The sequence below is a fragment of the Hemitrygon akajei genome, chromosome 14 (genome assembly GCF_048418815.1).
Source record: "Hemitrygon akajei chromosome 14, sHemAka1.3, whole genome shotgun sequence".
NCBI lineage: Eukaryota > Metazoa > Chordata > Chondrichthyes > Myliobatiformes > Dasyatidae > Hemitrygon > Hemitrygon akajei.
In genome coordinates this window covers 37090969-37115245 of record NC_133137.1, presented here as the reverse complement: position 1 = coordinate 37115245, position 24277 = coordinate 37090969, and the positions used below count along the sequence as shown (strand labels likewise).

The 24277-nt window shown below is 40.0% G+C and overlaps 1 protein-coding gene across 5 annotated transcripts in view; it reads left to right on the top strand.

The window, feature by feature from the left end:
• The window catches only part of tchp (trichoplein, keratin filament binding), a 47336-nt gene extending 38238 nt beyond the window's left edge, over window positions 1-9098 (top strand). For all 5 annotated transcript variants that reach the window (XM_073065858.1, XM_073065854.1, XM_073065855.1 and 2 more), the window contains exons 9-13: window positions 1111-1283; window positions 2495-2576; window positions 4022-4207; window positions 5858-6001; window positions 6359-9098. In XM_073065858.1, the coding sequence (XP_072921959.1) occupies window positions 1111-1283; window positions 2495-2576; window positions 4022-4207; window positions 5858-6001; window positions 6359-6391 (618 nt within the window). In that variant the 3' untranslated portion in view covers window positions 6392-9098. The remainder of the gene's footprint in view (window positions 1-1110; window positions 1284-2494; window positions 2577-4021; window positions 4208-5857; window positions 6002-6358) is intronic.
• The last annotated feature ends 15179 nt before the right edge of the window (window positions 9099-24277 follow it).

The window sequence follows — 24277 nt, the reverse complement described above, 5'->3', positions numbered from 1 at the left end:
TCTTTTTCCAGTGTCTTTGAATGTATCTTGAATGAGAGGGGCCAAGAGGCAAATGCATCATCTCTGTAACTAGTCATACTGAGACAGTTAGGGTACTGTTCTTATCAGTGACAGTACATTGCCTTTATCCAAGGCAACTCAGTGATATGGCTAATATGGAGACTTTATGTAAGAATTTATAGGTGCAAAACTTCACTCCAGATGTGGAAGCATTGGAAAGGGTACAGAGGAGATTTGCCAGGATACTGCCTGGTTTAGAGAGTATGGATTATGATCAGAGATTAAGGGAGCTAAGGCTTTACTCTTTGGAGAGAAGGAGGATGAGAGGAGACATGATAGAGGTGTACAAGATATTAAGAGGAATAGACAGAGTGGACAGCCAGCACCTCTTCCCCAGGGCACCACTGCTCAGTACAAGAGGACATGGCTTTAAGGTAAGGGGAGGGAAGTTCAATGGGGATATTAGAGGAAAGTTTTTTTACTCAGAGTGATTGGTGTGTGGAATGCACTGCCTGAGTCAGTGGTGGAGGCAGGTACACTAGTGAAGTTTAAGAGACGACTAGACAGGTATATGGAGAAATTTAAGGTGGGGGGTTATATGGGAGGCAGGGTTTGAGGGTCGGCACAATATTGTGAGCCGAAGGGCCTGTAATGCGCTGTACTATTCTATGTTCTATGTAAACTAATAGAGTTCATGTGCATTCCATCAATTATTGTCCATTTTTTTGTTCAGCAGAGCTAATTTTCATGCTTGTGGGTTACCTTTAGATCAACTGAAACAATGATTATTCAAGAATCAATTGTCATCCATACCTGTTTTACAGACAGACAGAAAAAATAGTTCAAACACTCGATAGTCTAGCAAGGAAATACTACCTATCAAAATAATTTCAAAATGCTGTCTGTTGTTAATTTGATTGTTGGTCTATAGGTGATAATGTATCATTGTATTGTTGGGTGTTTCTGTTATCATTGACAGAATATTACAAGTACTCTTGATGCAATCAAACTCGGTACCCTTTATGGATTTTTGTAACATTATTTGGATCCTTTGCTTGCATTTCTTGTTGTTGAATTGACTTTTTATTGTGTACCACTTTTAATTCATAGGAGATGGATCGCCAACTTCTTGCATCCCTCATTGAAAAAGAAGAGGTAGACCAAAAACTGCAGTCAGCGAGGAAAGAACGAGCTATAGCTGATGCAGCCTGGATGAAAAAAGTCATTGAGGAGCAGCTCCAGTTGGAAAGGGAGCGGGAGGCAGAATTGGACACCATCTTTAGGTCAGTCCCTGATTACTTATTATGCTCCTGTTATTTGGTCAGCAAAGAATTCTACTGCAGAGAGACAGAAGCATCCATTACGTTGTGCTTCCCTAAATCTAGGAGCACAGATGTTATTTGTGACCATATCATTGGAACAACCTGAGCAGGTATGGCAGACCTTCTGCAAGTCTGCTTAAGATTAGTGTTCTTCAATTTTTTGCTTGCAAGTTGATCACTGGTGCTCAATTACAAATTGGCATTTTTATTTAATTAATCATTTTATGGTTGATGTACCAATTGCCATTGTTTCTGTGGGATTTTATAGAAAGTAATGAGAAAATGTTGAGTCTTTCTTGACATTGCAGAGTCTTATTGCATAGTATTCCTCCAGATCAAACTCTTCAATTTTGTGAAATGAGTATTTTCCCATGGAAGAAATAAAGGCCTTGTTTTGATGACTGAATGAGCTGATCATGTTTCTGCTTGTTGTCCATCATGTCTTTGACTTCTGCATCTATATATTGAAGAAGGGAGATTACTTGCAAAGTCCATGTGAGCTGAGGGACTAAATGTTCCCCTGTTTTATTCTGTTACTATTTGTTTGTTAAAAATGTAAGTAATGGTTTACTTACTTGACTTTATTTCTTATTAGTTAATTTCCAATTAAGTATTTTAACAAAATGTATTAGATATTTTTTTATTTAATCAGCCCATTGAACTGTTTTTTTCTAGTTTCGCTAATCAGACTTAAATGGTTGAAAGGCCTTTGACACAGTGAGCTTTCAAGAGAAGCTACTAGGGTATTTGGGGTCAAAATCGGGATACACTACACAAGGTGTAGTCATTGCTTTGTTTTGCAGGAGGACTTATGGATGTCAGGGCATGATTAATGTGGTGGGCTTTCTGGATAGTGAGTTTGGGCAATGGCTTTAATTCAGTGTGATCTGACCCAATAGTATTGAGAAAAGAACTTTTACCAGCTTTCATGGACTACAATTTATTTAATTCTGTCTTGATTTGAGAGTACTAAACAAGTCAAATGGAATGCACAACAGCTATATTTGTATTGATGAATTAGAGTTAGGGTTAAATGTTCAAATTTATTCTTTTGAATGCAACTATTCATGGCCATCCATGTATTGTAGTCTATGAATGTAACAGCAAACTAAAATATAGGATGCACCGTGAGCTTTTTAATCTAAGGGTAAAAAACAATCCTTTCATTACAGGGAGGAGGCCCAACGTATGTGGGAAAAACGAGAGGAGGAGTGGGAGAGGGAAAGACAAGCAAGAATGCGTTTAATGCAAGAGGTAAGAAAGTAATTTTCTACCGTTATTTTTCTAGAGGTTAATTATTTTAAAATTGTTAAGTATGTAGATATTGTATCTTAAAATGTATTTAGTCAGCTTCCCAATGTTCCATCTACAAAGAATGTTCTAAGACTTGCCCACTTTTTCATAAACATTGACCTCTACAAAATTAATATTTTATGCTGAGTGGCTTTTCGTTGATACTTTGAGACAGAGCAATGTAGGTCAATGTGCACCCTTAATTTACCATTACTATTCTCAGTAATACCATCTCTAGCAGGTGAAGTGAGAAGGCAGGTATTGTCCAAAAGACATCCCTCCCGGAACTATGCTTGAAATGGGCTGGAAGGATGTCTCTCATGCTTATGAACTAGAATCATACATGACATGCTAGCAATACAGAAAACTGGTAATATTCTGATTTCAAAAAATGGTGATCATCACCTAAGATTACTGTTGGGGCAGGGATTCTTCACTGAGTTTCTTATCAAAGTACAGTTTTGTGGTAGCATATTGCTCTTTTTTTTAAAAAAAATGTGGGGGTCACACTGTTAGTCACTAATTCTGTTGAGTTATTTTGTCCCTTAAAAGCTGATTGATAAACATTCATGAACTGGTGTAAGTGGCTGGTAATAGTGTAAAGCCACTCCATCAGCAATCTGTAGAGTTTATTTCAAAGATCTTCTAATGAGATAAATTTTCTTTAAAGAATAAAAGACTGAGTTTTTACTCAGCTTACTTAAAGCTACACAGGATGCAAAAATAAGATCTTCACCACAATAAATAAACTGAATTCTCTATCAATCACAGTCCTAATACAACATTTTCCTGCTCTTGTGACTTTCATACAAAAGGAGGACGTCAAAAATTGCTTTGGACTTCGTAGGGAACAAAAGACTTGAAAGTAATTCAGAGCTGCATTCTGAAATACAAAAATATTACTGTTAAGCAATTCTGCTGCTCATGTGAATTTATGGTCAAATAAATGGCAGGGTGGAGATACTGTATGTCTTTACCAAAGGAGGTGTAAGACACTCCTTGCCTCCACTAGCCTGCAGGTCACCTTTGGGCAATGTGTACTACCTGCATGGTGCCCCCCCCCCACCAAAATCAGGGTCATTTGAAGCCATGGGAGCAGGTGGTGAATGGTGGTATGAGCAGCTGGTGGTTATGTGACAACTGACACCAGACAGACAATCTCTGAAGGGTATTGATAAAGGCCGGGGTCACCCATCTTGTAAAGACATTGCCCCAAAGAAGGCAATGGCAAGCCACTTCAGTAGTAAAATTTACCAAGTTGTGGAAAGATCATGATTGTCATTTGACAACGCACATAATGAATGAATGAAACAAAAATGAATCCTCTGATTGTTCAGCACAGTTTACATTAAATTGCTTTTGGCAGTGGTACAAGCAGTATTTAAAGTGACCTCCTCCTTTGTCAGGTACTTGTAGGTCGTCAGCAGCAAGTCCTGGAGAGAATCGAGCTGAATCGACGCGCTCAGGAAGAATCTGTGCAGCTTCGGGAGAGACTTATTCAAGAACTCGAGGAAGTAAAAGAAATGACAAAGCGTAAGAAAGAGGAAGAGGAGGAAGTAAAAACAGCCCGCAAACAGGAGCTAGAAGCTCAGGTTTGTTCCAAAGAACAAGTGATTGACATAGAGGCCTGAATCACTTCATTTCTTGTCCTTCTTTACACTGTAGCAATGTACATTCATTAATGTACCATTCCCAAACATCAGATAACCAAGACTTCTCCAGACAGCTTGTTCATGTGGTCACTGATGTTAACTGATTTCCTTTCAGGATCAACAATGCAATGTTGGCTTCTGTGAGTTAAATGGAGAAAAGCACTGCTCCAGTTGTGGTAAGGTTTTAGAGAAAAGCACTGCTCCAGTTGTGGCAAGGTTTTAGAGAAAAGCACTGCTCCAGTTGTGGCAAGGTTTTAGAGAAAAGCACTGCTCCAGTTGTGGCAAGGTTTTAGAGAAAAGCACTGCTCCAGTTGTGGCAAGGTTTTAGAGAAAAGCACTGCTCCAGTTGTGGCAAGGTTTTAGAGAAAAACACTGCTCCAGTTGTGACAAGGTTTAGGTTCATTCTAATTCTTTCCCAATACTGGCTTGTGAAAAAAGCATTCTCCTTGGCAGGAGAAAGAAGAAAAGATGGAATGGAAAGTATTGCAAGTAATACAGTAAGTATGGGAAAATTTGCACTTCATGTAGGAATTGTAGGATGCTGCAGACAATGTGTGAAGGAACTGGAACTGGAGTTGAGTATACTTGGGCTCACCTGGGATGCTGAGATCTTCGTAGACAAGAGTTTTAGACAAGAACAATTAGGGAATAGTGAACACAACTCCTACGACTGTTAATAATTAGGATAAGTATGGACCTTGGAAGAGAATATTAATTGGACCAGGGCAAATTATGAGCGTATAAGGCAGGAACTAAGGAAGAGTTATTAGAAGAAGGTGTGTTTAGACCAGTCCATAGCTGACGTGGAGAGAGTTTAAAATCCAGCTGCACAGAGTATAGGACAGGTATGTTCCAGTAAGGATGGCAAGGGAAGGGAACTTTGGTTGTTGAGAGAGGTGGTGAAATTAGTGAAGAAGAAAAATGAAGCGTATGCTAAAATTAACAGGCCACTTGATTATAAAAAAGCCAGAAAGAAATTTAAGAAGGGAACTAGGAAAGCCAAGAGACGCCATGAAAAATCCTTAGCAAGTGGGATTAAAGAGAATTCCAAAGCATTCCACACATGCACTCATTGCCACTTTATTAGGTACAGCTGTGCACCTGCTTGTTAAAGCAAATATCTGATCAGTCAATCATGAGACAGCAACTCAAAAGTATGTAGACATGATCAAGAGGTGCAGTGGTTCAGACCAAACATCGTAATGGAGAAGAAGTTTGATCTGAGTGACCATGAAGTGATTGTTGGTGCCAGGTAGGCTGGTTTTGAGTATCTCAGAAACTGCTGATCCCCTGGGATTTTCACACACAACAGTCTCTAGAGTTTACAGAGAATGGTGTGAAAAGCAAAAACATCCAGTGGGTGGCATAACCATGTTGGCATTGAGTTGCTGCCACATGATTGGCTGATTCGATATTTGTATTAATGAACAGGTGTACCTAATAAAGTGGCCACTGAGTGTACAGTTAGAATTATACCATGTAGTGTGGTGGCAAATATAAAACAAGTATCAACTTACTGATAAATAAAAGCAGTATACTAGTTAATACTCTGATGAATGCAGATATTCCTGACTTTTCTCCCGAATGCAGGTTGAAGAACGAAGGAGGAAGGAGTTGAAAGAGTTGCAACGACAACAGGAAGAGGAGAATGAGGAAAGGCTCGCAGAGAGGGAGAATGAAGAGTTGCTTCAACGTGAAGCTGAGCTGATGAGACGGCAAGGATATGAGCCCAAGGTAAATGATAGGTGGCATGAGTAGCATGGGGGAGGGAAAGATCGAAACCTTGCATCCCAAACCTGAGACCTTGACTACTTACACCCCCTGCCTCCAGGTATGCTGCTCAGCTCGCTGAGTTCCTTTAGCAGACTGCAGGTGCTGTCGCCTGAAGCAACAATTCCTTGTGTCTGAATTGAAAGTGGATGTCTGGAATGTCTGGTATACAATGTAGTATTTCCTCTATAGTACAGAAAGTAATATGTAGTATATTTGCTGTACTATACAATATAGCTTGGTTTTGGATCTCTCAAATATTTTGTCTTCAGTATAGACACTCTAATACGTATTTTTTTGTTTCTGATTCTTATTTACTAGACTTGGCACCGGCCACGAATAGCCTGGACGTAATTTAAAAACTGGGAGGTGCAAATTTGGCTGTAAAGTGCGACTCTTCCCTTGGAATGGATTCACTGCATGGAGCAAATGCTCTCACTGACAGAGTCTTCAACTCCCTTTCAGTCCTGCACTTACTGAAGAAGAAACATCAACCCGTGAAACAAGAAATTTAGGCTGAATTTCATATGAAGCCAACAAACTGATATAAATCTGTAAGGAAGACACCTTCTCTATAAATTGGTCACCTGTGATTAGTACATAGTCCTCCACAGGTCCCAACCAGTTTTCATTGCTTGAAAGATTATACTGTCACTCAGATGAGTGTTCGTGAATGGCTGGTGCACAGAATCCATATTGCACATATATGGATCAAAAAGTAATCCTGAAGCCACATCTACATTTAGTGGAGCTTCACAGCCATGGATTCTGTTCCCGTAATCATCCTTTTTAGGATTAGGGGCTACTTGCATTTACTCACATTCTTTGGTAATTGGGTTAACTAATGTGGCCAATAATGAAACTACAGAATCTACCAGAGAAAGAGCAGAAGGTTTCTGATGGGTTGGGTAGTCTGTGAGTGTTGGATCTCCTTCACCATTTATGCAGGGGCTTTTTACTCTTCCCAACTATTGCTTCTCCACTTTAAACAGACTGGGTCAGTGATTCCCAAGGACTGTCGGGGGCAGTTTCTCAAGGAGGCTTTGAGCATATCCTCCTCCTGCCTTGTGATCTCTTTCTGTGACAGAGTTTGGAATAGTGTTTGTTTCAGGAATTCTGTGTCAGGCATGTTAGTGACCTGTTCAACACTATGGCATATAATACAAATGTTAAAGAAACATCTATTCATCTACAAGCCTTTAATAATAGATGAGCAATAAATTTAGTTTAATGTATTCTAAAGCAGGGAGATGTACCAGTTCCTGATTTTAGTGCTTTGATGAAGTAGGAGAAAGAGAAAGTTTTAATATGTCAGGCCCCACTCAAGAGTTGGGGAAAAAAGAACATAAAATTCTCACTCCTCCCCCCCCCCCCCCGAGGGTGGAGGAGCAAAACCTTATTCCATCCAGGTGGCATGAATATCAATTTCTCCTTCAATTAAAAAAACAATTTCCCTTCCCCTCTCCTATTCCCCATTGGTGCCCCTCCTCCTTTCCTTTCTCCTATGGTCCATTCTCCTCTCCTATCAGATTCCATCCTCTCCAGCCCTTTACCTTTCCCACCCGTCTGGTTTCACCTTATAGCTATCCTCCTTCCCCTCCCCAGACTTTTTTATTTTGGCTACTGTCCAGTCCTGAAAAATGGTTTCAGCCCAAAATGTCGACTGTTCATTCATCTCCATGGATGCTGCCTGACATGTTGAGTTCTTCCAGCATTTTGTGTGTGTTGCTTTGGATTTCCAGCATCTACTGAATTTGTTGTATTTTAAGTTCTCACTTGTAAGTTTTAAGGCATACTTCAGGAATGGACTGAAAAGCACCATATATGGAACTATGTGTGAGTGGAAGTGAGATAACGGAAAATTACTGTGCAAGAGAATCTAATAATTGGTATGTAGCCAGCTTAGTATAGACAAATGTGATATTCTCTCGATTTATAATGGACTCAGACTTTTCTGTTGGTATTACTGTATGTATTTCCTGTATTTGTAAGACCAGTTAATTTCTTCGCAGTAGTGGAGCATTTAACAGAAGATTCAGCCCCACCACATTCAGATTTATTTTCACTGGAGTTCAATGTACGTGGAGACTGGTAGGAATGATATTCATGTGAAGTGCATTCTGATCCAACTTCTTCAATATGTTGAAGATGTGCTGGCTGATGGTAAGAAACTGGGAAATCAGCCCTTCACACCATATTCGCGCTTTCCCTTACAATGTTTGCAGGCCAAGTACAGGAAAGTGAAATATACAACCGGGTAAGTGCAGTAGCAGTTACCCCCTTGCACTCTGGCAGTGAGCTACAGAGACCAGGAGAGGATCAGAAATAGAAGCGATGTTTACCATTCAGTTTTTAAATTTTAATTTTGTACAGCAGCAAATTAGCTCAAATTACTCAACTTGTCTTAGTTATTTTTGTAGATCGTGTCAATAAGGCATGTCTGCTTGGACCATGTGATTAAAATCAATGCTAAACTATAGATGGAGTCCAATGCAGACTGGGAAGGGATTAAGGTGAGAAAAAATAAAAATCTTTATAAAATACTGAGTGATTTGGGCTTTGAAATCTTAGTTCTTTGTACATAACAATGCAGTCTTGCATTATCTGGGCTGTCCTAAATTTCTAGCTGTCCAGGTGGAACTGATTGAGCTAATGTTAAGTGTGAAAGCTGTCACTATCTAATTAGCAGCAACTTCTATTCACAGATGCTCACTTACACCAAACTGTGTTTATTTAACTTTCAGGCCATTAAAGCTTCTAATGATACTTCTAGCATAACTGTCCAACTGGTTAATTGCCAGTTCCCTTGATTTCCTAGTGACTCTCATACTTAGCCCAGGTATTCAGTAAATGTCTGTACTTATTTCACACTGAAATTGATGTCTGCAACATAACATTTGCTATGTTAATAAACAAAATCTAGGCTTTTTACTAATCCTGTGTACAGTTTATGACACTATTTCAGAAGCAGTAATCGTGAAACAACTATCATCTGGGGCATAATGTTTTTATTCAATTGTTTATTATATAAATAAAGTGCCTCGTGCATCAGATAATGAAATGATGCTTGTTGTCTACTTACTTACCTGCTAAATATTTCACATCCCCTCTCTATCCCTCCCCACTTCATGCTGGCTGTGAAGTTTATTCTTGATTGTGTTCCTGGGCACCTTGGCATGCTGTTTGTCACCAGCTGATGTACCTGATTGGTGTAGCATCTGCTTAGCACCCTCCCCCCACCCCACCAACCAAAGTCACGTGAGCCCATGGGGAGCAGGTGGTGGATATCACAAGTCCTGGTTATGCAACCACTGACAATCTCTGAAAAGTATTGATAATGACTGGGGTCACCTGTCTTGTAAAGACACTGCCCAGAAGAAGACAATGGCAAACCACTTCTGCAGAAAAACTTGCCAAGAACAATCATGGTCATGGAGACCACATCATACAACACAGCTCATAATGATGATGTTGATGACTTTTGGCCGGTCAGGATCTCTGATAATGCAACACATAAACACCTATGGCAGTGAATATTGGACTGTATTTCAGAAGATGTTGCAAGTTTACTTTCCCATTCATTTAGATCACAGCAGAGCTAAATGTTTATTCTGTTTACCAATTTTAAAATATTTCCCCGAATGAATAATGAAAAAATCTCCTGTCGGCGTTCTGGTGACATCATCGTCGAGAATGGCAGCTTAAGTCACTAGCTCCTGTGGAAAAATGCGTATTAAGCCCCGTTAACTCATCAAATATAATATTTTTTGAAAAATATTTGAACTGAAGAGAGGGGCAAGAATGGGGAGAAGAAATGGAAATTAAAAAAAGCGACACTGCGGAGCCTGCGTCCGAGAGGAGTGCAGCAAGCAGCTCTCCGACCCGACTGCGTGCGAGCGAGGCGGCTGCCGGGCCTCGTTCAGATGAAGCGGCGAATATCTCCGAAATCCTGAAAGAAATAATGGAGGTCCAGAAAGATATAAAACAGCAGCTCCGTGATATTAAGGCAGAGCTCGCCAGCGTTAATCAAAAAATAGCAGCGGCAGAGACTCGAATTGAGAAGGTGGAAGATTGCGTTCAAAACGTGGAACGGATAATGAGCAAGACAATAAAAATATTACATCACCAAGAAGATAAACTGCTTGACCTGGAGGGAAGATCACGGCGGAAAAATATCAGAATCTACAACATTCCCGAAGGAGCGGAGAGCTCGCCTATGACGGAGTTTCTCAGAAAGTTACTGCGGGACGCGCTGGATCTTCCCCCGGCTATGAAGCTGGAAGTCGAAAGAGTCCACCGCGCGTTAGTCCCAAAACCTACCCAGGATAGAAAGCCACACTCAATAATAATTCCTTCGGTACAGCACCAAGGTGGAGATTCTACGAAGGGCCTGGGGTAAGAAGAGAGTGTTTTTAGAGGATAAATTAATATATTTCGACCAAGATTACCCCCCCGCGATCCTCCAGAAACGGAAAGAATACTCCGAAGTAAAGCAAGTACTAAAGCAAAATAAGATTAGATTTCAAACTCCGTACCCTGCTAAACTTCGAGTTTTTTTATGACAACGGGACGCGGTTGTACCAGACGGTGGAAGAGGCGACTACAGACATGAAGGCCAGAGGGTTGCCCGTTAGCGTCACCAAAACGAGGGAAAGCCTGGCTGAGGAATTATCCCACTCCGCTTGGGAAATAGTGCGAGAATCAAGAAGGCAGGAGACGGGAGGAGGCCGAGAGAAATATATCAGGAACAGACGGGAGTTTCCCAAAGACAGTCCTCACCCCCTTCAGAAGAGCCATAAGGTTTGGCTAACTTTAAAAATGTTGAGAAGCTAAATGGAAGCAAAAGTACACGGTGATATACCTATCTCGAGAAATACTTATTATAATGTGGATTTTATATTACTTAGTTATTCTTTATTCGCTCACTTACTCCTTTTCCCCCATCAAAATGAGAATATATATATGTGTGCATATATGTGTATGTGTGTAATGTGTGTGTGTATGTATATATATATACACATATATGTATATATAGGAGTACACAGGGAAATTTTTTCTGTGTAATGGATTTGTTCACTGACTTTTATGAATACTGCAATGGGGGCCCTCAACTCACAAGTAGGAGGGGTTATCCCCCACAGCTAGACATTTCCTCTAGCTCAATGCAGGGTCATCTACTAGAGACCTCAGCCTTGGAATCACACGTTCATTGCCATTTTTGTTATTATTTGCGTTTCTTGGTTCTTATTTGTTCAGGGAGTAGATCAATTAAGTTTTATTCTAATTTCATTGATACATTGACAGATAAATACAGATGACTAAGGACAAGGTAAAATTAATTTCTTTTAATGTAAATGGGCTATTAAATCCAATTAAATGTAAGAGAATTTTGTCCAAAATGAAAAAAGAACAAGCCCATGTAGTATATTTACAGGAAACTCATTTAAGTGATGAGCATAAAAAACTAAAGAGAATGGGCTTCACTAATCTGTTTTTCTCCTCATATAAATCAGGACATAGGAGAGGAGTTGCTATTCTTATCTCAAGTAGGCTAAATTTTGAAAAAGTGTTTGAAATGGGAGATAAAGAAGGCAGATATATTCTGGTAAGGGGGAATATAGATGGCAATTCAGTTACTCTATTGAATATATACGCACTCCCGGGAAGTGATATTGGTTTCTTTCAGAAAATTACTGATATTATGGTAACAGAAACAGAAGGTCTCCTGACATGTGGGGGAGACTTAAATTTACAATTACAGCCAAACTTAGACTCTTCCAATAGAAAAACCTATGAAACAAAATCTTTACATAAGAAAGTTAATCCACTTTTTGAGGATGTTGCTTTAATTGATATATGGAGGGACCTTTTCCCTGACAAGGGATTACACACATTATTCTGCTCCCCATTCTGTATATACAAGAATAGACTATTTCATAACATTTGGAAAAGACAAAGACAAAATAAACACCTGTGGAATTGGGACAATAGATGTAAGTGACCATGCACCTATATATTTATCTGTTGATTTTGACCTACAACCAAAGAATACTATTTGGAAACTAAATTCAAGTCTACTCAATGATCTGTACTCTAAGGAACAAATTTAAAAAGAAATTGGTCTCTACTTAGAATTTAATGATAATGGAGAGGTTTCACCTCCCATTTTATGGGATACTCTGAAGGCGGTCTTAAGAGGGAAAATTATAGCGATATCTTCATATAAGAAAAAAATAAGGAATAAAACATTAGCGGAATTACAAAATAGGCTGAAGGAATTAGAGAAAAAGCACAAATTGAATTTGGCACAGGATACATTAGGGGAAATTAAAAGAATTAGGAATGAAATAAATAATTTGGCTATGCAAGAAATCAGGAAAAACTTAATGTTTCTGAAACAAAGGCATTATGAAAGTGGATCAAAATCTATGAAAATACTGGTGTGGAAACTGAAAAAAAAATAGCAGAAAATATAATTCATAGAATTAGGGACCCAAGAACGAAAATAATAAAAAATAAGCTAAGTGAAATTCAAGAAGCTTTTGAAGTGTTTTACAAAACTCTATATTCCAAAGTTCCAGGGGGAAGCATAACCCAAATTGACATCTTCTTGAATTCTCTAGAGTTACCACTTTAAGCGAAGAACAAAATAGAACGATGACTGCTGACATAACTGAAGTTGAATTAAAAGCTGCAATTAGTAGGCTTAAATTAAGCAAATCACCAGGATCAGATGGGTATACGGCAGAGTGGTACAAAGAATTTAAAAATGAGTTAATTCCTGTTTTACTCCCCACACTGAACTGGGCTCTTAAAAAAAAAAGGCACAAATGCCACCCAGTTGGAAGGAAGTGATAATCTCAGCCATACCAAAAGAAGGCAAGGATAAAATAGAATGCGGGCCATTTAGACCAATACCTGTTCTTAATGTAGATTATAGGTTATTTACCTCCATCATGGCCAAACGATTAGAGGAGTTTCTACCCATACTGATAAGTAACGATCAGACAGGTTTTATACAACAATGCCAGACTCAAGACAATATACGAAGGACATTTCACAGTATGGATCATATACAAAAAAATAAAATCGAAGCAATAGTGATAAGCGTGGACGCTGAAAAAGCATTTGATTCGGTTAATTGGAATTTTCTTTACAGAGTTTTACATAGATTTGGTTTCCAAGACACAATTATTAAAACTTGTTACGAACCCCGTAACTGGGTCACTTACCAGCAAAGATAGAGAGGTCAGTTGAAGTCTGATGGTACTATTTTTAAACGTTTTTATTTATAAAGGGGCACAAAAGTAAGGTTAATACAAACATTCAGATAATCTACGTCGTCAATATTCAATCTAAGCGCGCGGGTATAGTAGTAATCATCAATAAGAAGTGGCTCTATCGTTTTGTCTAGGGGTCAAAATATTGTCCAATGGAAATATAAAAGTCTCTCGAGTTCATGCAGGCTTGTAGCCTTTTGGGGACCGCTGGGTTTCACGTGTTGGAGAGAGAGAGAGAGATTTTTGGTGAGAAAAGAAACTTGCCAGTCTTTTTGGACGCAAACCGTTGAATCGGGAATGTGGGTTCCCCGTTGTCAGTTCGAAGTCCTTTTCGGTGTTATCAGCCACTCGTTCCCCACGCCAGGGGAAACGGACCACACGTGGCTTCCGAATAGCTTCCCGTTATCACATGAGCGATGGTGTCTCCTTCTGGTGCGTCACTAGGGGACTGCCTCCTGCAGCCCCTCCTTTATCTTGACTTGCAGAGTTGTAGCTGTCAATCAGGGTGGGGTGATACAATCCCCACCCCACATTGCCCGAGGGTGTACACGTAGCCCTGATAGTGGGCACGTAGCATAGGGTCGCAATCCACAAAGGTGTCTCCAAGAAACAATGGTCAAATCCGTTGCGTTGTCTTTCTGAGGATTCTCTCTCATTTCCTGGGTCCAAGACCCGAATTAATAGTGATCTTGCGATTCTTAGGAAGGAGGGGGCTGGGATCATAACAAACTATACAGACACAATATGACAATCTTACTGCTAGGATTAAAATCATTGGATATTTATCAAATAGTTTTACCCTAGAAAGGGGCACGAGACAGGGTTGTGCATGGTCACCACTACTCTTCGCGTTATATCTGGAACCATTAGCTCAATACATCAGACAAAATGAAGATATCAGGGGAATTACTATTAAAAGGACAGAGCATAAATTGGCTTGTTATGCGGATGACATTTTGATCTATCTAGGGCAACCAACATACTCTTTACCTAAATTGATGCAATCCTTTGAACAATATGGTCAATTATCAGGATACAAGATCAACATAGATAAAACCCAATCACTTTCATATTACTATAGCCCACCAAGAGAAATTGAAAGTCGATACCCCTGGGCATGGCACACAGAGTCTTTCAAATATTTGGGCATCATTATGCCAAAAGATTTGGCAAAATTATCAGAATGTAATTATCAGCCTTTATATAAAAAAATTAAGGAAGATGTGGCAAGATGGAACCTGATTCCTTTTATCGGTCTCAGTTCAAGGATTGAGTCTATTAAAATGAATATACTGCCCAGACTGTTATATCCCTTTCAGACCCTACCAATAGAGATTAATCAAAATCAATTCAATGAATGGAACAAGATGCTATCAAGGTATATTTGGCAGGGTAAAAGGCCTAGAATTCATCTCAAAACTTAGCAATTAGCAAAGGAAAAGGGGGGGATGGGGCCTACCTTCTCTTAGAGATTATTATTTTGCAGCACAGTTGAGAGCTGTGATATGTTGGTGTACCCATCATATGACACTCAATGGAAAAACATTGAGGAGCGGGTACTTCCCATCCCCATACAAGCAATTTTGGCTGATAACAACCTGCAAAGGTACATAAATAATATTGATAACCCATAGGTGAAATTGACTCTTAAAATATGGAAAATTACTGTAACCCCTGGGTCGCCTCAGGCATCGCTCAAACTCGTTCTAGTCTAGGGGAAGCAGCCTTCGGCCCCGCCAAACTGGGTAATCAGCTGGTGTGGATGCTGTGTGATGTCCCCGCCTCGCCCAAAAAACAGACAGTACACCTTATGCGATTAAATGAGTACAATTTATAAAGTTTACTATAACTAAGCGATTACTAACGATACAGTATATATGAATAAGAGAAAAAAAAGAAAAGGCGCCAAACTTATCAAAGTCCAAACCACTTCGTGCACAATCGTTGGAGCTCAATTACTGAAGTATTTTGGCATTCGATCCCCTCGACTTCCTCAACCCGCCTCCTGGGACCCCCACGGTGGTCGACCAGACGCTCCACACTCCTCTGTCTCCGTCTCCTCTCATCACCGAAAACCTTGGGCCGGGGACCGTCGCCCAGCTTCCAGCATCCCGTCCTCTCTCTCTCACTCCATTGCCCCGACTCCCCAAAATCCCGCCAACAATCAGTTTACAGTCCCAAACAAGCTTCCAGCACTTATCATAACAAAGACGCTAGCATTCCTACTATTAACACAGGCGCCAGCATTCCTACTTTTAACAAAACAAAGACGCCATTTTGATTACATACACAGTAACAAAGAAAAAGAAAAAACCCCCGTTACATTACTATAAAAGAATATAATCTAGAGGGAGCTATTGCAATTCTTAAATGGTATGCATATGACTTGGATTTTACACCAAATAAATTGGATGCTAGATTTAAGGACTGGACAGCTAAAGGAATAACAGTTCTTTGCAACATAATGAAAGAAAGAACACTGTTCAGTTTTGAAATGCTTAAAGAGAAACACTTATTAGAAAAACAAGATTTTTATCGGTATTTACAGATGCAACAATATGTTAATAAGACGTTTAAAAACGTAACCAAGGCAAATACATGCTTGATAGAGCTCTTTAGAAAAGCATATAATTCAGATAATGGTAGTAGAATCATTTCAAGCATGTATAAGGGGTTGTCAAATCTTAAAACACATTCGACTTCATACATTAAAACAAAATGGGAGAAAGAAGGAGGGATAATTATATCTGAGGAAGAATGGACAACAATATGGAGATATCAATGGAAGTGTACCAGTTCACAGAAATGGAGGGAGTTTGGATGGAAAATCTTGATAAGATCTTTTATTACACCCTCTCAGAAATCCCATTATGATAGTAACCTCCCTGTTTGCTGGAGAAATTGTGGAAATCAAAATGCAAATTATTATCATATTTTTTGGGACTGCCCTGTTATCAAAAACTATTGGAGGGGGACACACAGTGCCCTACAAGACATCTTTAAATGTGAAATACCCTTAGAGAGTAAGACCATATATTTTGGATATATACCTCAAGAATGGTTGAAAAGAGATAAATATTTAATGAATATACTGTTGGTGGCTGATAAAAAGACTCTTACTAGGAAATGGTTATCACAGGAGAGCCCAACTTTAAATACATGGATAGAAATTATAATGGACATTTACAAAATGGAGAAGTTAACAGCATCTGTTAACCATAAGCTGGAGCAATTTGATTCATACTGGGAAAAATGGTTTAACTACATAATGCCTCATAGGCCTGATTTTATTGTCACAAATCAATGAATCTGTTGTAAAAAAAATCACTCCCTACTTGTATATAGTTTTTTCCTTTTGCTTGTTTTTTCTTTCCACTCTTTTCTATAAGTGTATACCTCAGATAAATACTTTGTGGAGATTTGTGATATATATGATTATATGATATATATGTACAATGTCTGAAATACATCTTATGGAAATGTTTGTTTGATGATGAACTTCAATAAAAAAGTAAATTACAAAAAAAAGAAAAGTCTCCTGTCTCAATTTTAAAATTAATTAACCTTATTTTTACTTTCTCCAAGAAGAGAGTTCCGGGCTCCCACTATTCTTTAGAATATAAATGCATTTGATCACAAGTATCCCAATTCTAACTATGTGACCATACTGCTTTGTTCCAGGTTACTTTATTAGAGGAGATTATTTATTTGTATCAGAGGCTGTTTGAGACGCACGCCATGAAGAGCATTTGTTTAGCAGTGGGAGCTCGTCCCCACTACCACCCTTCAGCTATGACTACCTTTGGACCAGCTCTTGGCCATCACATGTGGCATAGTTCATATGCCCGGCGGAGCTGTTTTCACTGACAGGAGAAGGGGCAACGGTGGGCCACTGGTGACTTAAAACCAGTTGCTCTGGGCAGATGGGGCTCGTTAACCATGGTAGCTTATCTAGGAGAGGGAAAACTCCAATTTCAAACCTCTCCTGCCTTGTGGCCATACCCGCTCACGGGAAAGGCTTTGGGAGTAAACCCCGAGGAAAAATCCGGAGTCGGAGTTCCGAAGGCACCAGCACCGGCACGGCAACTCCTGTGATGCTGCTGGCACCAAACTCTTATCGACTTTCGTCATTCCTTGCTGACCTGTCATCAGCATGGAGAGGGGGGTTCCCACTGCATGGGCAACAGACGGATCTCCATATCAACTCGGCCCTGGATTGCACCCTGAAGAAGCCACTCCCAGTGACTACCAGAGGTGCAGTACCCTTGGTCAACCACGACTGACAGAGGCCACACATTTATTTGCATCTGAAGCATTAAGCTTCAGTCTACACCTACCACACTGGTCAAGTTGCAGCGTTGCAGTTCCAATGACCAGGGTTCATTCCTGACATCCGGTGCTCCCTGTGTGGAGTTTTTCCACATTCTCCCTGGGTTTGCTTCTGTTTCTTGCTATCTTCCCACATGTGTGGATTGGTGGTTAATTAGCCACTGTAAATTGGGTCTTTGATGAGAATAAGCAACACACACAAAATGCTGGAGGAACTCAGCAGGCCAGGCAGAATCTATGGGAAAATGTACAGTCGATGTTTTGGGCCGAGACCCTGGGATTAGTGTACAATGGTATAATGCCTGTTTGAAGACTGCCATACTCATTGGGCTTAAGGGCCTGTTCTTGACCTACAAAAATGGCAATTTAGTATATTACTTCTCTAATCCTACTCTCTATAGCCTTTTCAGTCCCCTTCCTCACCAAGTCCTTCTCTCCAAGCCAAACTGTGATAAATTTCTTTCAATTCCAAAAAACAAAGAACTGAATAACAAAGAATAATTCTAACTCTATTTTTGGATCTTGATTTTTTTTTATAACTTGTGTATCAATTCTTGACTCCATTCAGCACCCATTATATCTTTCAGGTGGTCACCAGGTGTTGTCTGCTCAGCAGTGCTAAACTTGGTTTAGCCTGGTTGTGACTGTGAACTCTACCTTCCAAAATGGGGAGATCAGTTGGTAGATAAAGTTCATAAATAAGTTATAAATATGAGAAGCTCTGGAAATCCGAATCAACACACCAAATGCTGGAGGAACTCAGCAGGTCAGGCAGCATCTATGGAAAGGAACAAGCAGTCGACATTTTGGGCGGAGACCCTTCTTCAGGACTAGATTGTAATTCAATGGTCCTCTGTTCCAATAACAAGAAAACCTGATAATTCTCCTCCCCTAAATCTAGATTTCTGCTCAGGTTCTCAAACTGCCATCAATTGTCACATTTCCATTTTCTGTCTTCCAGGTATCTCCTTCCATTAATCTAGGTTATGTTGTGAAATTCTGCCCAAGAGAGCAGTTGAGCTCAGTTACCAACAGAGACAAAGTTTCCAACATTATATGTTAGAAGTAGAAGAGTTTAAATAGCTTTTACCTCATTATAAATTTATACCAAACAATGTGATGTGACCCCTGATCATTTCAAATGTTAAACCTAAGTTCAGGATATCCAGAGAGTAATAACAGACGACTGCACAGCGATTAAGAATTAGTAAAGTATGCGTCTCAAAGATAGGACAGCAGAGTGCATGGTATAGTAAAGCTCATATAATCTGACACCTTTACAACTTCTATAGTGTCAAATGAGCAGGTTTTCCAGACTGTTGAATGTTAATTGTATCATTGCTCAGATACACTTTTATTTCACGTTTACTTGTTACACAGTGGTGTAATAATAAATGTCCTGGTGAATCTAGCATATTTAAGAGAAGCAGGAATTATACCAACACGCAGAACACCTGCACTCTGAACCCCAGCACCTGTTTCAAGCCACAAGTCTAACCATACACCCTGCCTGCATTGTCATTCCTTTTGAACTGACAAATAAGGCAAATACCATATCAGATGCTTAATTACTGACATTTTATTGCACTTCAGTTTCTTGTATAGTGATATTATTTGTACCAATAGTCAGGATTTTACCCCAAGGTGACATACAGGCTGTGGTTCTAACCAATAGATACACCACAGTCCCAATCCTTGTTATGACTATGCCATCACTCTAACCCTCTTCTCAATTTTTCTTACTTCAATATATTATGTCACCTTTAACAGGAGCATATGCAGAATTAATGGGAAGCTGGTCAAACGTTATTGCCTTAATTCAGGAACCAAAGTCATCTTCAGCCTTTGTCATTCTGCTGCATTATACGTTCAACACTAACATACATATGCACTTGAAGGGTAGACTCCTACCACGGGGAGGCACTGTAGCTTAGTTGCTAGCGCATTGCTTAATAGTGTTAGTGATAACTGATCACGGTTCAATTCCTGCCACTGCCTGCAAGGAGTTTGTAACTGCGTGAAGTTCCGTGGGGTGCTCCTGTTCCTCCCACATTCCAAAGACATACGGTTAGGGTTAGTGTGGGCATTCTGCAAACGTCCATAGACACAAGAGGTACAGCAGATGCTGCAAATCTAGAGCAATACACACAAAGTGCTGGAGGAGCTCAACCGGTCAGGCAGCATCTGTGGATGGGAATAAACAGTTGATGATTTGGACCGAACATCTTTAGACCTCCAGATTTCCTGATAAGTAATGATCTTTAATGATCACTAAATTCTGGAATGGTTCTAGAAGATTGGAAAATTGGAAATGCCACTCCACTCTTCAAGAACAGAGAGAAGCAGAAGAAAGGAAATTACAGGCCAGTTCGTCTAACCTCAGTGGTTAGGAAGATGTTGGATTCAATTGTTAAGTATGTGGCTTCGGGGTACTTGGAGGCACGTGATGAAGTAGACTGTAGTCAGCATGGTTTCCTCAAGGGGAAATCTTTCTTGACACATCTGTTGGAATTCTTTGAAGTAGTAACAAGCAGGATAGACAAAGGAGAGTCAGTTGATGCTGTGTACTTGGATTTTCAGAAGGACTTTGACAAGCTGCCACACATGAGGCTACTTAAGCTACAAGCCCATGGTATTACAGGAAAGATTTTAGCATGGATAAGGCTGATTGGTAGGAGGCAAAGAGTGGGAATAAAAGAACCTTTTCAGGTTGGCTGCCTGTGTTCCACATGGGTCTGTGTTGGGACTGATACTTTTTATGTCATATGTCAGTGATTTGGATGATGGAATTGATATCTTAGTTGCAAACTTTAGAGACAATACGCAGATAGGTGGAGGGGTAAGTAGCTTTGAGGAAATATAGAGGCTGCAGAAAGACAAATTAGAAAAATCAGTAAAGAAGCAGCAGATGGAATTCAGTAAGTGTATGGTCATGCACTTTGATAGAAGAAATAAGAGTTGACTATTTTCTAAATACAGAAAACAGAGGTGCAAAGGGACTTGGGAGTCCTTGTGCAGGATTCTCTAAAGGTTCATTTGTAGGTTGAGTTTGTGGTGAGGAAGGCAAATGAAATGTTAACATTCATTTCAAGAGGACCAGAATATAAAAACAAGGATGTAATATTGAGAGTTTATAAAGCACTGGTGAGGCCTCACTTGGAGTATTGTGAGCTGTTTTGGGCCTCATGTCTTAGAAAGGATGTTCTGAAATTGGAGAGGGTTCAAAGGAGGTTCACGAAAATTATTCCAGGATTGAATGTCTTGTCATATGAAGAGAGTTTGATGGCTTTGGGCCAGTATTCACTGGAATTCAGAAGAATGTGGGGTGACCTAATCATGGTGAAAGGCCTTGATAGACTGGATGTGGAGAGGATGCTTCCTATGGTGTGAGTGTCTAAAATCAGAAGATACAGCCTCAGAATACAGGGGCATCCTTTTAAACTGGAAATGAGAAAGAATTTCTTTAGCCAGAGAGTAGTGAATCTGTAGAATTCTTTGCCACAGGCAGCAGTGGAGGCCAAGTCTTTAGGTACCTTTAAGGCAGAGGTTAATAGATTCTTGATTAGTCAGGGCATGAAGGGATATGGTGGTGGTGGGGGGGGGGGCGGGAGGGTGGTGGCAGGATATTAGAGTTGAGAGGAAAAATGGATCAGCTGTGATTAAATGGTGGAGCAGGTTCAATGGGCCAAATGGTCTAATTCTGCTCCTGTACCTTATGGTCTTATAAGTACAGCTGCACAAAGTGCACCAAGCACTAGCTCCTTAGAAATTGTTAGGGAACTGGAGTTTCAGTTCATTGATCTTTGGCTCAAACTCGAGATTGAGACAGTTTGAAACTTGTGCTATTTTTGAATAATAATAATAATAATAAAAAGCTTTGAAAAGAAAGAAGATTGAGACGGTAATAGATAGGAGCTACAGGAAGGTAGTCACCCCTAAATTGTAGGAGGCAGATACCTGAGTGACTGTCAGGAGAGGGAAAAGGAATAGTCAGCCAGTGCAGAGTGCTCCTGTGGCCATTTCCCTCAATAATAAGCACACCACGTTGGATACCATTAGGGAGACGACCTACCAGGGACCAGGTCTCTGGAACTGAATCTGGCTCTGTGGCTGAGGAGGGAAGAGATGGGGAGAAGGGAAGTACAGTAGTGACAGGGGATTCCATAATTAGAAGAGCAGAAAGCAGACTCTGTGGAACTGAAAGAGACACCTGGTTATTATATTGCCTCCCAGGTGCCAGTGTCAGGAATATCTCTGATCGGGTCCATGGTATTCTATGGGGGAGAGCGGACAGCCATAAGAAAAGAGGGCATATAATATAGAAAGAATTAGTGGGAAGCTAGAGGATTGGGAAGCTTTTAAAAACAAACAGAAGGTAACTAAAAAAGTCATAAAAGAAAAGATGAAATTTGAAGGTCAGCTAGCCAATAATATAAAAGAGGATACCAAAATTTTCTTCATATGTATAAAAAGTAAAAGATAGACAAGAGTGGATATCGGACCACTGGAAAATGATGCTGGAGAGGTAGTAATCTGGGACAAAGAAATGGCAGATGAACTTAATAAGTATTTTGCATCAGTCAAATGCCAACAGAATGCCAGAAATAAGAGTGTGTCAGGAGCAGATGTGAGTGTTGTTGTTGCTGTTACTAAGAAGAAGGTGCCTGAGAAACTGGAAGTAGTTAAGTCACCTGGACCAGATAGACTACGCCCCAGAGTTCTTAAAGAGGTAGCTGAAGAGATTGTGGAAGCATTACTAATGATCTTTCAAGATTCACTAGATTCTGGAATGGTTCCTGAGGATTGGAAAATTGCAAATGTCAATCCACTCTTTAAGAAAGGAGGAAGGCAATAGAAAGGAAATTATAGGCCAGTTAGCCTGACTTCAGTGGTTAGAAAAGTGTTGGAGCCGATTATTAAGGATGAGATCTCAGGGTACTTGGTAGCACATGATAAAATAGGCCAAAGTCAGTATGGTTTCCCAAAGGTGAGATCTTACTTGACAAATCTGTTGCAGTTTTTTAAGGAAACATCAGGCAGGATAGACAAAGGAGAATTAGTGGATGTTGTTTATTTGGAGAGGTGTAAAGGAGCTTGGGATTCCTTGTGCAGGATTCCTTAAAGGTTAACTTATAGGTTGAGTCAGTGGTAAGGATGCAAAGTCAGCATTCATTTTGAGAGGATTAGAATACAATATATAATGTTGAGGCTTTATACGGCATTGTTCAGTAGTACTGTGAGCAGTTTTGGATCCCTTAGCTAAGAGAAGATGGGCTGGCATTGGAAGGGGTCCAGACGACATTCGTGAGAATAATCCCAGGAATGAAGGAAGGAGGGTTTGATGGTTCTGGGCCTGTTCTCACTGGAGTTTAGAAGAATGGGGTGTAGTTCATTGAAACCTATTAAATATTGAAAGGCCTAGACAGAGTGGATACAGAGAGGATATTTTCTATTGTGCGTGAGTCTACAATACACAGAGCCTCAGAAATGAGGGATTTCTATTTAGAACAGAGAGGAGGAAATTTTTCTTTGCCAAAGGTTAGTGAATCTGTGGAATACATTGCCACAGACAGCTGTGCAGGCCAAGTCATTTGGTGTAGTTATGGTGGAGGTTGATGGGTTCTTGATTAGTCAGAGTTACAGGGAGAAGGCAGGAGAATGGGGTTGAGAGGGATAATATATCAGCCTGTAGTTGGAGCAGACTTACTAGGCTGAATGGCTTAATTCTGCTTTTATGTCTTATGTTGACACCAGTAGCATGACTACATTTGCAGGCTGCCCAGTACAATCGTCACTGATTTGATTTGACGCAGACCTCACATTTCACTCAATGTTTTGAAGCACATGTGACAAATAAAGCTGATTTTTCTTTCTCTACTGCATGTGGCAGACTGGGCCTCACATGAAACACTTGTTAAAGCAAAGATTCCTTTGGCCATCGGAGAAAAAAAATGCTTGATGATAGAGAGTTGATAGCTGACGTATGAATAGTCAGTGATGATCTCTACACACCCTACTGTACATTTGGAGTCATAAATAAACTACCTACAACAGACTTTCCAAACAGACATTCTGAGTTCTTGACCTGGGAAGAGAATGTTTCAGGAATGTCTGAAGGCTTCCTTGAAAATATTGTGAATATTGGCCTTCCTTGCTAGAGGGATTAAATTAAAAGCAAGAAGGTTATGCTGCAAATGTACAGGGTAATTGTGAGGCCACAACTGGAGTACCGCATGCAGTTCTTACTTGAGGAAGGAAGGAGGTGGTGCAGAGGAGGTTAACCAGGTTGATTCTGTAGATGAAGGTGTTATCACATGAGGAGAGATTGAGTCATCTGGTTAGTATACTTGCTGGAATTCAGAGTGACAGGGTATCTCACAGAAGTATTAATAAACAGATAAGATAGACACAGGAAAATAGTTTCCACTGGTAAGTGAGACTAGAATTTGTGAACATAGTCTCAAGAAATGGGGGAATTGTTTTAGGATGGAGATGCTCTAGAAAACTGCTAGTAAATCTGTTAAATTCTCTGCCCAGGGAAGTAGAACCCACCTCATTCAATATATTTAAGACACAGTTAGATTCTTGCATAGCAAGGGAGTTAAGCGGTAGTAGGTACAGTAAGTGGAGC